Below are 15,234 nucleotides of genomic sequence, written 5' to 3'. Positions count from 1 at the left end.
CACCACACCTCCTCACGATAATAAAATTGGGAGAAGATAACCCTCACCCTCTCGGTAACCTTAAACCCGTTCAAGAAGTATGGAACAAGTAAAGACTCTCGAAACAGCCCCAAGTAGTAAACCATGAATGGAAAGATGTAGTTTCTATAGTACCTATCATTTAACACAATGAGGTAGCCCGATATCCCACAAATGGTCACCTTTTCGGAGTGTAAACTCCTTCTCGAATCAACATTGTAAGGCACATGATTACCCATTGATTTTGGAGATGCATATCCTCTTCTTCTTGGGGACAACCTTTACTATAGCTAGGATAACCATTCACACCATGTCGATCTTGATAAGAAGTACTACAAGGTAAAGAAAATAAATTTTCACACTCCTCACGTGTACTCTCATCATAGCTCTCATAAGCTTTGCGAATGAAAGGGTTATACCTAACACCAAATCTAGATTCGGAGTCGAAAGTGTAAGACTCCTCACACACCCCAACTTATCATAAGAACCATCACGAGGTCCTACATCATCTCCAAATTCACCATAAGCACTAGGTACTTCATTCCCCTCATTTTCTCCCCTAAAACTGTGTCCCTCAAATCGGCCCAAGTTTTGATCATGGCTATTTTCATAGCCGCCGTAATCTTCCTCAACTTCGTAGCCACAAAACCCCTCACTACAATCATAGTCTCCCATGTTGTAGTCATAATAATCCCCGGCTATTAAATACATGTTCTCCTTATATCACCTTTGTACCTACACAATGAACAAACAAGATTAGTAGTTAAAGCTCCTCACCAACACTCGTATACACTCACCTTTGTGATTCTCACAATTGGAGCGGCGAATATTGAAAGTTGCTTATACTCCGGTAGTCAATAGGATGTCAATTCTACTTGGCAACCGGAATAGATTCTTATTTGATCGACTCAAGACACAAAAAAATAAAATTTACTACGAGTTAAAAATGAGAAAAACACAAAAATAACATTAACACGAAGAACGTACTCAAAAACTAATTTACAACTTAGTAGGTATTTACTAGTTTCCAATTAGTATAAGAGTCAACAAAGTTGAAACCAATGGAACAAAGAAAAGAAACTAGGAATTCCAACTCTTGAGATTATGATGATGTGGCACTCGACTATTGGTCGCTGGAATGCTTTTGAAGTTGAAAAATTTTTGTTTCAAGAATTTAGTTGTTTACTTTCACATTTGGAAGAAGAGGTTTCGGTTAAAGTATAGGCAAAAAAGGTCTTAGACTTCTTTTTCAAGGTTTAAAAAGTCTTTCACCTACTTGCACTAATTTAGCAAGACAACCTTTTTGGATGTTTTGTCCTCTTTCCCCTTTTGGACAACCTAGAAAAGTGGTCTTACTCTTTTGTAGTAACTAAACTTTTGGGATGTCTTTTGTTTTTTTACCACTTTAGTGATATCTTGAGGATATTTCCAAGAAAAACAAAAGTCTCACTCTTCTTTTATTGTTTCAAGATCAAACAACCCTTTGAAACTACTTCTTCAACACAACAAGATGAACTCCAAGAACAACAACAACAAGCCATCCAATAATTACCACCACACAACTTGAAACTTAGCTCAAGAATTTGGATTAAGACTCAAGAAGTGTACGAGAGAAAGAAAACTAACACAACAAACAACTAAGACAAGCAAAACACACATAGATCTAGACAGAATCTCAGCCAAAACAACAACAACAACATAATTTCGGCCAAGACACAAAAATAGGCAAATTTGCTTCTTTTTTATTTTTCAATTTTCTAACACCTTTTTTTTTTTTTTTTTATTTTCAAGTTTACGAGCCCCAGATTGATCTTGTGGTAACAATATCAAGCCATGCTCTGATACAAAATGATATAAGAAAGATTACGGAAGGCATAAAAACTACACTAAAATAGTCCACAAATTGAGAGCAACCCGATGACCCCTTTGAGTGCTAGTTTCGGCCATCAACAACAACACAAGTATCACGAGTTTACAAGGTATTTTAATATCAAAACAGCAACAATACAACAAGAACAAGATGAAGACAATAAACACAAGATTTGAATTCAACAAGAACAAAAGATTACAAGATACAAACACTAACACAATTGCAAGAAAGGTAAAGATAGATAGTGAGACATAAATTATTACAAAGATTAGGAACTAAAGAGTATATTAAACTCAAAAACCCCTAATGAATGTAACAACAACACCACACTCTTACGGTGACCGCCAAGAGAATCAACTCACCTCAAGATCCATCATTTTCAAGCAAAGAACAATATTGACTTTTCCAAGCCCTAAACCACAATGGCTAATCAAAGCCTTACTAAGAACTACACCAAGGTGTTCTACTCTCAAGAGAGGATTTTCAATGTCTTATAGTTTTATCATTCACAAACTAATGAGAAAAGACCTAAAAGAGACTATATATAGTATATTACAAAAAAAAAAACAAAATGACTCCAATGTCCTTAATGAGGTGGGGCGACCATGGAGTGTCATTTAGACAAGTCTAAATGGCTAAAATGCCCTCAAGGCTAAGTGACCAAAATGCCCTTAATAAAGGGAACCAAAATCGTGAACCACCAAGTGTGGTCCAAACCCTAGAGTCCTCAAGTCTTCAAGGCTCTAAGCAATCTTTCACACTCGGTTTTGTTTAATGGCGTGCTCAAGGCAACCTCTCCAAGTATGATCATGTGCCCTCTATGCGACCAAAGCTTGATTCTTCACGTAGTGACTTTGAATGATGTCATCGAAAGCTAAGGCGGCCATTTGACTTGTATCATATACTAGATTTTGAAATTGTTTGAATGGCATGCATTATGAACCTCATTTTATGATGAAATATAGTATTTACTATGGGGTTTTCCATAACTTGAGTTATATTCATGTTTATATGTGTTATGGATTTTCGAGAATGGATATGAGAGCAAGATTTATGAAATTTTCTCTCTCGTCATGAAATATATTTGTCTTAACATGTTATGGATTGCTCAAAAGGATGATTTAAAAGCTTGAGTTCAAATATTTTGCTATCATTTATGGATTGACATTATTTTATGATCCAATGAAAGGGTGTTTTCTTGTTTTATAAATATTTTTTGTGTTAAATGAAAGAATTGCATGTGATTGATGAAAGGGATGGCCACCCTGTGTTAAGTTCTTGAAAGGAGAGTGTTTTTACATAAGTATTCATGTGCTTTTGAAATAAGAACTCTCTTGTGATATGTAAATCTTTTTGGTGGTCAAATAACGTGTTTTTAAATGAAAAACTATGGCATGATATGATATGTCTTATATGATTTCCAAGTCTTGGTATGACAATACCAAATCAGATAAATGCCATGACAGATCCAGAGCAGAACATACTACAGATTTTCAGACTTTAGACTATGTCTTGAGTAAGATGCATGTTTTATAAAGGCTAAAAATGGACTCTAAGAGGGCTAGATGGTTAATAAGGCACGAGTTCAGATAACTCATTGTCCAAAATCGTGTTTTGCCGACGCGGGTCTATTATGTCTTGAAATATGGACTATACGCTTGCTTTGTGCCCTTTGGCGTATCAGAGATCAGAGACTCCAATCTTTGCAAAAAACTTGGGTTGGGGGCTTGACCGCCAAGTCAAGGACGGATTCCATATATCCCATAAGATGTTTTTCAGAGCTGTGTGGTCTAGCCTAGAATTAAGATAAAGCAGAAAGAGTTGAGTTTATGTTTTACAAGAATGTTTTGAAACTTTTGAATTATATCCATGTGTTTATATATATTTGAAGATTATGGGTGCTCACTTCCTTTAAGGAAAAAAAGAAAAAAAAAAGTGTATTGCTACTAGGAATCGAACTCATACCATACCACTTTAGATATCAAGATTCTTAAGTTCCACAACAAAGCCAAAACACCCAACAGTCATTTGTGTCAATGGGTGCTTAACAATACATTATAATCAATTTTGTTGTATTTCTATATAAATATGTAAAAATTTTACCGGGGGCAATGAGTATTATCCTAAATCGTTTTCACAATGATCTTAATTATTTTACATGAAATATATATTATTTTTGGTTAGTTCTACATACCAATACTTTTCATGTATTGACCCATACAATACAAGTTTTGAGGTATAGTCCCATGATCCATCACATCAGCAGAACAATTGTGATAATGACAGAGTTGGTGACCCGTCCATCTTTCGAAAAAAATTTATTCATATGTTGACTTCTTTCAGTTTATGGTCCAGCCGGGGGCCTTGTCCCGGCCTAGACAATTAGTATTCAGTAGAGGCTTCGTGGACGAGATTTGGTCATTGTATTGTCTTAACATTATTGACATAACTTGATTATGAGATTTCCTTAATTTCAATATATCTTCCGCACTTTAATTTATGTATGAATTATGCTTATGATAGTATTAGTTTATCCGCACATGTCACGCACGTGTAGCGTTTGATTATTTAAAATTAAATAATTTTATCTAGTGCAAAGATTTTTAATAATGTGTAAAAATTTAATTCACTTTTTAGAAATTCTTCATACTTTAATATAATAATGTAAACATAAACATATTAATGTAAACATAAATGTATTTTTTAATGTAAGCGCATGTATATTTTTGTATCATCACTTTTACGTTTGTCATGCAGTACCTCTTTCCCTTGTAGCCAGAGGCTAAGAGAGACGCATCAATTTGAATCATGTTTGTGGTACGGTTATTTTTCTTTTTTGTTTCTATATTTAAAATTCTTCCTTGTTTTTAAAGTCAAATCTCTACAAATTCATAGATTAAATTCTTATTTCATACTTAAAACTTTTAAAATTTTGATAATTCTTAATTTTTATTTTATTTTAACGCTTTTATATTTATTTCTAGATTTTTCAAATCATCTTTAAATCAAATTTAGGTGATTTAGAATTTTAAAATTAATGAAACGAATAATAGTTGTCATTAATTATGACGACTTCTAATAAGGAAAGATTTTACCATAAATATATTTAATTAATTTTCAATTCTTAAATATTAGGAAAAAAATAGTGAAAGATTTTACCATAAATATATTTAATTAGTTTTCAACTCTTAAATATTAGAAAAAAATAGTAAAAAGACGATGTTGTCTAAAACAAAGACTTTTAATGAAGGGTAAAAAGTTCAAACGATATTTCTAAGGCCTTTCACACTTTTAATATTATATATCTATAATCTATATCTATAAAATATTAAAGGTGACGACACTTAGAAAGTGATTTGAACTTTTTGTCCTTCATTATAACGCTATCCTTTAGACAAAATTATCTTTTCACTATTTTCTTCAATTTACTATTTAATTATTTTTATTATATTAACTAGACTCCTAAAATTTATGGGACTCCAAAAATATATGGAAGGAGAATCATTTAATATTTTTCTTTGTACAATCAATTAGAAAAATGCTTCTAAAATAAGTTAGAAAAATACTCCTAAAGTAGGACTTTATTAAGGAGATACTTCTATAAATATTGAAATGTACGTTAAACTAGAGAAGAAATTAGTTTACTTATTCAAAAAATATGATTGATATTCATCTAACTTGATTCAGTTGCTTTGAGAATTTTTTTTGTTAAAGATTAGGTTTAATTAAATAAATTCTCCAAAAGATGGTGAATTTAATTATTGTATTCATCTTTATTATTTAAACAAATATCTTATTTAGTATAAAATTTGAACTCAATAAAGTGAGGTACACGCGCGAGGCGCGTACACCTAAACATACATATATGTGTGTGTATATATATATATTATAGATTATAGATGCTAAGGGGTCTCTCAGACCTTCGTGATTCGGAATGCCCGTTGCGGTCAGGGCCTCGGCTCGAATCGTGAAAACATTTTTCTTAAAAGTAATTCCCACACAATTTTACAAAAATTTAGTTTTCAAAAATATTGTCCCAAAATATATATTTGTTTCTCGTGGTTGTAGCTCATTTGCTTTGAATAACTCTGAAATATTTCTCAAATATTATGGAAAACCTTAAAATTATCAAGATAATGTTCGCTTAAAGATCGCTTGATTGGTAACAAGTTATATTTGAATTATAATAACGAGAGTATGACATAGAAATTAAATAGTAACCGGATTATTTGATTTGTTTAAGTAGTAGATATTTGATTTGTTGGATTAAAAAATGAGCTTAAGGAGTAAAGTTCTCTAGCTTATTAGAAATAAAGAAATTTATTATCAAAAAGTAATTAAGTATTTAGAATTATTTATTAAGATTAATATGTTATGTGTATAAAATTATCAATTTTTATAATTTTAAACTAAATCATTCCAAATACAAACAACTATCTGTTTATTTAATCGAGTGGTTGTGCTTCATGATTAAGAAGTAAAATTAATTTGATAACTTCATATGGCGAAATAAGTCCGCAAAATAATAAAATATAATAATATTGAGATATATGTTAAAAATATGAAGATGTAAACTTAGGGCATGCATTTTCAAAAGAAATGCCAAGTAATATTCACCCTCTCGATATTCTTAAATAGTAAATATATAATAATACGACTTTTTATTTCAGTTATTCTCAATTTTTTTATTCTATAAATGAGAAGAAGAAGAAAAACTACTAAGCATCATTCATTTGTTAAAGAATTATCAACAATGTTAAGTAAGAAATTTGACATGTAATTTGAGTAAGATCGGTTAGACGAGATGTGAGCATTGAACACTAGACATGTTTAAACCACATATGTGGATGCTTAAAATGTAAACCTCATATTTACTAAGGCTCACACTTGTGCCTTGGGCGTTTTGCTGCTACCCCGCTCCAGAGCAAACTTCGAGATAAATTCCGGAGCTATCTTTTGAAAATACTGAATTCAATAAATCAATATCAATAAGTTAGTTTTAGCTTACATTATTGATTACGATTTAATTTTTAAATTTCCAAACGAATGGAGACCTAAATGAGGCCACCCACCCATCAAAAAACACAAATCTAGAAAAATCCAAATATATAAGGAATTGAGTACATGTCATTGCATTAATAAAATATTAATCATAAAGTTCTACTATATTTGTCAACATTAATTTTATAACTCAAGTAATAAGTGATTTTTATAATTACGATTAAATTATCAGTTACTATTCGATTTTCAACTAGACAAAAGGAGACACAAATGGGATCACCCACCCGCCCATATAGAGATTTCCGCTAATCAATTGTAAGGTACCAATCAATCAGTTATCAGGTTAGCAATTACTGAACGATTATCGAATGACACAATATTAATGAAGAAATTTATTACTAGTATATAATTTGTATAGGATCAGTTAGACGAGTCGTGGACGTTAGACTTTAGACGTGCTTAAGACATGCAATCAAACATTTAGACATAAACGTCGGTGATTAAACTCCACACATGTACCTCAAGGCTTCTTACCGATGTCCCGCTCCATAGCAATTCCTATTGTCTCTTAAAAAATCAAATTTGATAAGTCCAATATCAATAAATTAATTTTGTGACTGAATAATTACGGTTCAACTTTAAATCGCCCTAGACGAAAGAAGACCTAAATAAGATACGATTCGATTTCACACTCTAGATGAAAGAAGATCCAAATGAGATGCGATTCGTTTTTAAACCGCCACAAATGAAAGAAAATCCAATTGGATACAATTCAACTTTAACCCTCCCTAAATCAAAGAAGACTCAAATGGGATCCAATTCGATTGTAAACCACCCTAGACGAAAGGAGATCCAAACCAAATACGATTCGATTTTAAACCGCCATAGACGAAAGAAGACCCAGTTGGGATCCAATTCAATTTTAAACTATCCTAGATCAAAGGAGACTCAAATGGGATACACTTCAATTTTAAATCGCCCTGGACGAAAAGAGACCTAAATAGAATACGATTCAATTTTAAACTGCGCATATACAAAAGGAGATTCAAATAGAATACGATTCGATTTTAAACCATCCTAGATGAAAAGAGACTCAAATAGAATACGATTCGATTTTAAATCATCTTAGACAAAAGAAACGAACTATACAATTTTAAACCGCCCTAAACGAAATGAGACCCAAATGGAACCCACCCACCAAAGAACACACAAATGTAGAAGAATTCAAATAGGATACAACTTAATTTTAAACCGCCCTAGACGAAAGAAAAACCCAATTGGGATATGATTCGATTTAAATCACCGTAGATGAAAAAAAACTCAAATGAAATATGATTTGATTGTAAATTATCCTAAATAAAACGACATTCAAATAAAATACGATTCGATTTTTAGCCACCCTAAAACAAAAAAAAAGACCCAAACAAATGGTTCAAATTTTAAACCACCCAGACGAAAGGGACCCAAATGGGCCCCACCACCCACCCACTCACCAAAGGACACATAAATGTAGAAGAATCCAAATACACGCGGAAAAGAACAGAAGGGAAATTTTTTTCCTTTATTTCACATTTATTTACATTAACAACTACTGCTATATTAATTAATTATTAGTATAATGAATTTTGATATCATGTTAGTATAAAAAGAAAAACGAACGGTGTTGATAGGGGAAAAAAGAAAAGCTCAGCTCATCAGAGTCGTCTCCCTTTCTTCTCCAGCGTACGATCTTTCCCTTCTCCAATCCCTTCTTCTCGCGCCCATTTTTACTATTTCCCAGGTTCATTAATTTATTTCTTCCTTTTTTTTTTTTCTTCAAAATTTCCCTCCTTTCTCTCTCTAACTTTCTCTCTCTACAATGGATGAATTAGGGTTTCTTTGTTTAAGGTCAAGGCAAAATCATATAAAAAATAGCAATTTCATGTTGTTCTATTTTTTTTTTTGTGGGTTTTTGTTTGTTTAAGGTCAAGGCAAAATCATATAAAAAATAATAATTTTGAGAAAAAAAAAAGGGCAGCCCAGTGGATTAAAGCTCCCGTTTGTGTTTGGTTGAGTTCAAGGAAGAAATGATATATAAAAAAACGTACGATTTTTTATGGAAGAAATTAGAAGTAGTTTTTTTTTTTTTCTATTTATTGTTGTTCATGTTATTGTATTTTTTTTTGGTGGGTTTTTGTTTGTTTAAAATCAAGGCAAAATCATGTAAAAAAGAATAATTTTTGTAGATTTTTTTTGTGTGTTTTGTTTGTTTAAGGTCAAGGCTAAATCATATAGAAAAGAACAGTTTTGAAAAAAAGGGCAGAGCAATCATGTATAAAAGATACAACTTTTAGTATTTTTTTTTGTAAAAAAATTGTATTTGATCTTAAATGTGTTTTTAATGGTTTTTTGTTTGGTTAAGGTCAAGGCAGAAATGATATGTAAAAAAATGTACAATTTTTATGGAAGAAATTAGGAGTGTTTTTTTGTTGTTCATGTTATTGTGTTTTTTAATTTTTTGGGGTTTTTGTTTGTTTAAGGAATGGTGGATGGTCAAGGCAGAAATCATATATGAAAAAAATACAATTTTTCAATGGCAGAAATCAGCATTTCCCCCCCTACTTTTTGTGGTTCATTTTACTGTGTTTTTTGATGGGTTTTTGATTGTTTTAGGTCGAGGCAGAAATCATGTATAAAAGATATAATTTTTCAATGGCAAAAATCAGAATTTCTTTTTTTTTTTTTTCTACTTTTTGTGGTTCATTTTACTGTGATTTTCGATGGGTTTTTGATTATTTAAGGTCAAGTCAGAAATCATGTATAAAAGATACAACTTTTCAATGGCAGAAATCGTGTATAAAAAATATACAATTTTCTACTTGTTGTGCTTCATGTTATTGTGTTTTTGTTTTGTTTTAAGTAATGGTGGATGGTCAAGAAAAATTATATACGAAAAGTTCCAATTTTTTAATGGCAGAAATCAAAATTTGGGTCTTTTTTTCTGTTTTTTGTTGTTCATGTTATTGTGTTTTTTGATGGGTTTCTGTTTGTTTAAGGGTTTTTTCTACTTTTTGTGCTTCATTTTACAGTGCTTTTTGTTTTTTTAAGGTATGGTGGATGACCACAAGTCAGAAATCAAAATTACTGTTTTTTTTTTCCTATTGTTTTTACTTCGTCTTACTGTGTTTTTTGTTTGTTTAAGGTATGACAGATGGTCAAGTCAGAAATGAAAATTAGTTTTTTTTTTTTCTACTGTTTGTGCTTCATCTCACTGTGTCTTTTGTGTTTTTTGTTTGTTTAAGTTGGTCCAGGCAGAAACCATATATAAATAATTACAATTTCAATGGAAGAAATCAATTCAGGTTTTTTTTTCTACTTTTCGTTCTTTATCTTACTGTTTTTCTTTGTGGGTTTTTGTTTGTTTAAGGTATGGCGGATGGTCACGGTTCATCTAGGTCACCGGCAAGTCCGAATGGAGGTGGTAGTCATGAGAGTGGTGGGGACCAGAGTCCTAGGTCTAATGTACGTGAACAGGACAGGTTTCTACCAATTGCTAACATTAGTCGAATCATGAAGAAGGCACTCCCTGCTAATGGAAAAATTGCTAAGGATGCTAAGGAGACTGTTCAGGAATGTGTCTCTGAGTTCATTAGTTTCATCACCAGCGAGTACGTTTTTCAATTTCTCTTGTCCTTTTACTGGTGTTGAAGAATCTTAAGATGTCAGAAAAGATGAATTATTTGAGTATTAGAATGGATTTAATGATTACTGATTCGTATAGCATGTATGCTAATTAGTTTGGTATTGAGCTGTAGTTGGTTGAATTTTGATTCATAAATGCTGTTGGCTGTGTTTAAATTCTAAATTTTTTTTTTTTCAAGGGGGAGCCTTGGGTAATTGGTAAAGTTGCTGCCGTGTGACCAAGAGTTCACGGGTTTGAGCTGTGAAAACATCCTATTGCACAAATGCAAGATAAGGCTGCATAGATAGACCCTTGTGGTCCGGCCTAAGTGCAGCAGGCTGCCCTTTTTTTAATGTTCTATCATGTGTTGGAATGGATTTAATGCCCCAAATTAGTTTGGTAAATTTTTTATGATAGGAAAGGTAAAACCAAATTAGTTTGGTATTGAGTTGTAGTTGGTTGAATTTTGATTCATAAATGCTGCTGGCTGTGTTTAAAGTCTTATCTTTTTTGTCTACTATGTATTTGGTTGATTTATTATTATGCATTTCCCTTCCCGGTGACTATTGGGTTCGTGTTATCATTTAGAGTGTATCCTTTTATTTTTGGTAAACATGCTAGCTTTGTTGAACTCCTTAGTTTCAATTTGATTGTCTGGTTATGACTTGACATAGAGTTTAAGAAAATAAAAGAGAATTTTGAATCTTATGGTTTTAAACTAAAGATAAGTGGAATATACCAAAGTGTCTTTTAATCTTGTACTTTTAAACATGCCACGTGGAAAGTTGAAATCAAAGAGTTGCCAAGGAAAAAGACACTTCTTTGGGAACGAACTAAAAAGGAAAGTAAAACAAACAAATTGAAATGGAGGGAGTATTTTAATTAGTATTGTCCTGTTACACGACGACTCCCATCTTTGTTTAGTGAATGCAATTTTTAAGATTTTGGAGATCTTCACTCATGTTTTTTTCCCATTTCTTCGTTTTTTTTTGTGGAGAGATTTATACTTTTAATGGCTTTGATTTCCTTGACAATGTTGCTTGTTTCCTGATGGAATTGTAGGGCAAGTGACAAATGCCAGAGGGAGAAAAGAAAGACAATTAATGGTGACGATTTGCTATGGGCAATGGCAACTCTTGGATTTGAAGATTATATTGAACCACTCAAGGTGTATCTTGCTCGGTACAGAGAGGTAATGTTCAGTATGTTTCTGATTCAGCTTTCTCCTTGACCCCTTGCAATGGAACATAAATTGATGGATTTTTCTTTGTGGTTGGGGTGGAATACCTGTTGGACGTATGGATTATGCAGATGGAGGTAAGTGAATGTCTAAGATAATGTCTTTGTTATCATTTCCATTGCTTGCTTTTCTTTTGCTGTGGGAGCAACTGATTCATTTGGTAGGGTGACTCAAAGGGAACGGCAAAGGCTGCTGATGGATCTTCTAAAAGAGATGGGATGCAACCTGGTCCAAATTCACAGGTACTCTTTCGTGCTCAGCTTTTTCTCTCTTTTGTCTTGTTTGGTGTCTCAAATTACTTACTGAATTTTTTTTGAAAGTACACATCCATTAATCTGCTACTTCATCATATTGTTACAGCTTGCACATCAAGGCTCATTCTCGCAAGGAATGAATTATGTTAACTCTCAGGTAATTTTTTCTGTGTACTTCATGAAGTTTAATTGCTGCATGTCATCCTTTAAGAATGCTTTATTATCCATAGAAGTCTCAATCTTCACCTGTTATATGGGGAAATAGTGTTTCAGTCTTAACCACAAAAGTGGTGGATCAACCATGATTCAAAACCCATCAGGTACAAGAACACTATGTGATTTCTTTTCATCGGTTTAAATCTTGTTAGAAAGTTAATCGGTATCTGTGTTTGTTGGGATTAGAAATATCTGGTAGATTCAGTCCGGACACCATGGTTAGGGAAAAAAGCATGTAATTGAAAGAAGAAGAGTATTTTTTTAAGATTTTTCAATTTATCAAGTTCTTTCCAAATTGACCCTTAAGCAAACTATTGCAGAGAAATATTAGTGACAAATGCTATTTCTGACTCCTACTTATGAAAAGATGGTAAGGTGGAGAGTGTCATTTTTTCAGTTCAAATATGAGTAATCCTGCTATGATATTATAATCATCCAATGATGGATAAAATTATATGAGGGATAGTAGGGGAGGTTATGGATATATTCATTCAAGACCTGGGGCCTTTATGTGATTTAACTACTACGAAAGATGCCCGGAATTTTGCCAAACTGCAAACGATATTAGCATAATTTATTAGAACTAAAAAGAAAAGTAAAATGAGGCAAATCCGTAGGTGATGTAAAGCGTGGGTAAGCCTTTTTGCACTTGCATATCTGTTTCTTCCTATTAAAACCAGTACATGCAATTTTGGAGCTGAGCCTCATTTTGTTACCTGCTTTAGATCATACATATTGCTCAAAGGACTGCTTTTTTATGTGATGTCAGACTTGCTCCATAGGTAGGTATAGCAGGGAGGGACATGTGCTGTGTCATTCAAGTGTCCAGTCCATTGTGGACTTAAGTGCAGGCAGTACAGTTTTGTTGAATACTACTACCTACCTAAATATATGCCATAACTTTAAGACATTGTGCGATACATGGGTATTGGTGAATCAGATGATTGAGAACTTGATAATTGTTCATTTGTTGCTTGAGTTTGAAAACAAATTATCATAGATAATGGTTATCTGCACTGGGAGGGGAAAGTTGCTTGTTACTCCCTCTGTATTGTATTATATGGAGGTGTTTGACTGGGTACAAAGTTTAAAAAAGAAAGAAGCGGTCACATATCAAAAGTACCCTCAAGACTTATGGTTGTCAACATGCCATGACTTTTTTATGGCTATAAACAAGTGTGTTTCATAAAGAGTAAAATGAAGTATTTAAAGCTAAAAAGTTTCAAAGTATAGAAAGTTGCTATTCTTTTAGGAACAAATTAAAAAGTAAAGATTGTCATATTAACCTCGATTTAGGACCATGGCACATATTATTTGCTTTGGCTTAACAGTCCTCATAGATTCTTCTCTTGGGCTACATCATCATCGAACCGAGCCCAAAAGCTCACCCATGTGACGTATGCACTTCACTTTTCTATTCCTTTCTGATACATGATTTGCCGTGCACCCTACTTCTAGAGCTTGTCAGTCTTCCTAACTCATCCTCATCGGCCCGCCTCCCATCATGGGTGTCAATTCATGATATAAAATGGAATAGAGGGAGTAATTCTCACTTCTTTGTATGTCTGCTGGAATTTTCATGTTTTTCCAGTTTTTCCATTTAGCATGGATTGTCCCTACTTCTGTCCTTGTTTTTCTTCTTTCTATTAATTCGTAAACAAAAGCATCTTAATGAGCCACTACAATGACGTGCTAAGGTAGAAGTGGAAATGGCTCATTAACATGTTTTGGAGTACGATTGCCTGATAACATTGATCGTTAGATGAATTAGTACAAGTAAGGAAGTTTCAGCCAAAAATTAAGGATAGTCGAGCATGATATGTTCTCTCAGTGTCCTGCCAATTCTTTTTTTGAACACCAAGCCTTTTGCTTAATGAGTAAATTCTACCTAATAGCTTGTGTCTTGTTGAGGTTTGTCATCTCAACTTGTAAGACATCCATCATGTTAGGATGACTACAGAGACGACTCTCTGTCCTTGGAGAATTCAACACAGATGAAAATGAGGGTAATCCATAAATTTTGTGTCGGCTTATGTTTGACGGCTATTTGGTAGCAATGTCAGTTGATCGATTGATTGCTCAGATCCCACCGGAACTTTTTTATGACAACCTGATATTTATTGCTCGATGTGTTTTGCAGGGTCAGCATATGATGGTTCCGATGCAAGGCACAGACTAAGATCCGATGTTCTTCGTTTTGTTTAAGATGGAGGGCTTGAAAAACTTAATTCTATATTAGATCCTCCGTATCATGGTTGATTTATTTTAGTGCTCTCCAGTATGGGCCCTGTCATATTAGAAGTCTTTGTAAATTTAGATGTTCAAGAATATTATAGACCTGATTGTTTTGTAGTAATAATGAGAACCAATTACCTAGTATTTCTTTTCTCCTTCATGTTCAATGTTTGATCCTCTCTTTGGATGAAGTTAGATATTGCCTTTTTCTTGAAAAGATTGCAGTAAGTTTGATAATGATTGAGTAACACTGCTTCTTCGGCCCGAACCGAGGAATCCCTTAGGTATGATGCAAAAGGGGTCTTGGTCTCTCCTTGACAAGAGATTTCTATGAAAAATATGAATCGGAGTTTTGAAAAAGGGGAGGTAGAGGAGCTCTTGACCGGCAGGAGGATTTATTCAATCACATAGTTTGGGCTCAATATGGCTCCCGACTTTCCCTCCGTGGGCGAACCTTGCAGAGGAACCTTTAGGTTTTCGGGGTATTGGATTTTCATCAATGTTTGCGTTACTCAAGCCGATATTCTCACTTTTGCTTCGTCCACCATCGCTCGCGCGGAGGCTTCTCTCTAAGGCAGAATGTTTCTCTATCGATGTATTTTTACATCCCATAGCTTTAACAGATTGCTTAGTCTTATTCATTTTCTGCGCAAGAGCGCTCAATCAGTAAGCTATTACACACTCTTTCAAGGGTGTCTGCTTCTAGGCAAACCTCATGATTGTCTCTCATCCCTACCTT

At 33.3% G+C, this 15,234-nt stretch overlaps 1 protein-coding gene across 4 annotated transcripts; it reads left to right on the top strand.

Moving 5' to 3' along the window:
- Positions 1-8,472: 8,472 nt before the first annotated feature.
- On the top strand, positions 8,473-14,655 carry LOC107843031 (nuclear transcription factor Y subunit B-10). 4 transcript variants are annotated; one of them, XM_016687160.2, is made up of 7 exons: positions 8,473-8,611; positions 10,296-10,536; positions 11,613-11,742; positions 11,862-11,867; positions 11,955-12,032; positions 12,151-12,201; positions 14,401-14,655. In XM_016687160.2, exons 2-7 carry the CDS (start codon positions 10,298-10,300, stop codon positions 14,437-14,439), a joined length of 543 nt encoding a protein of 180 aa, XP_016542646.2. In that variant the 5' UTR covers positions 8,473-8,611; positions 10,296-10,297; the 3' UTR covers positions 14,440-14,655. The 4 variants fall into 4 exon arrangements, with proteins under 4 accessions (XP_016542646.2, XP_016542647.2, XP_016542644.2 ...); XM_016687161.2 differs by having other exon boundaries at positions 8,485-8,669; positions 11,967-12,032; XM_016687158.2 differs by having other exon boundaries at positions 8,485-8,669.
- Positions 14,656-15,234: the final 579 nt, after the last annotated feature.

The sequence above is a fragment of the Capsicum annuum genome, chromosome 9, assembly GCF_002878395.1.
Source record: "Capsicum annuum cultivar UCD-10X-F1 chromosome 9, UCD10Xv1.1, whole genome shotgun sequence".
Taxonomy (NCBI): Eukaryota; Viridiplantae; Streptophyta; class Magnoliopsida; order Solanales; family Solanaceae; genus Capsicum; species Capsicum annuum.
Note: the sequence above shows the minus strand (reverse complement) of the source record. Positions and strands in the feature narration are given on the sequence as shown.

Bases quoted from the DNA above. Each gene is read 5' to 3' on its own strand.
- LOC107843031 (XM_016687160.2), top strand. From the start codon at position 10,298: ATGGCGGATGGTCACGGTTCATCTAGGTCACCGGCAAGTCCGAATGGA. The intron at 12,033-12,150 runs GTACTCTTTCGT...ATATTGTTACAG, and splicing joins AACCTGGTCCAAATTCACAG to CTTGCACATCAAGGCTCATT. The intron at 12,202-14,400 runs GTAATTTTTTCT...TGTGTTTTGCAG, and splicing joins TGAATTATGTTAACTCTCAG to GGTCAGCATATGATGGTTCC.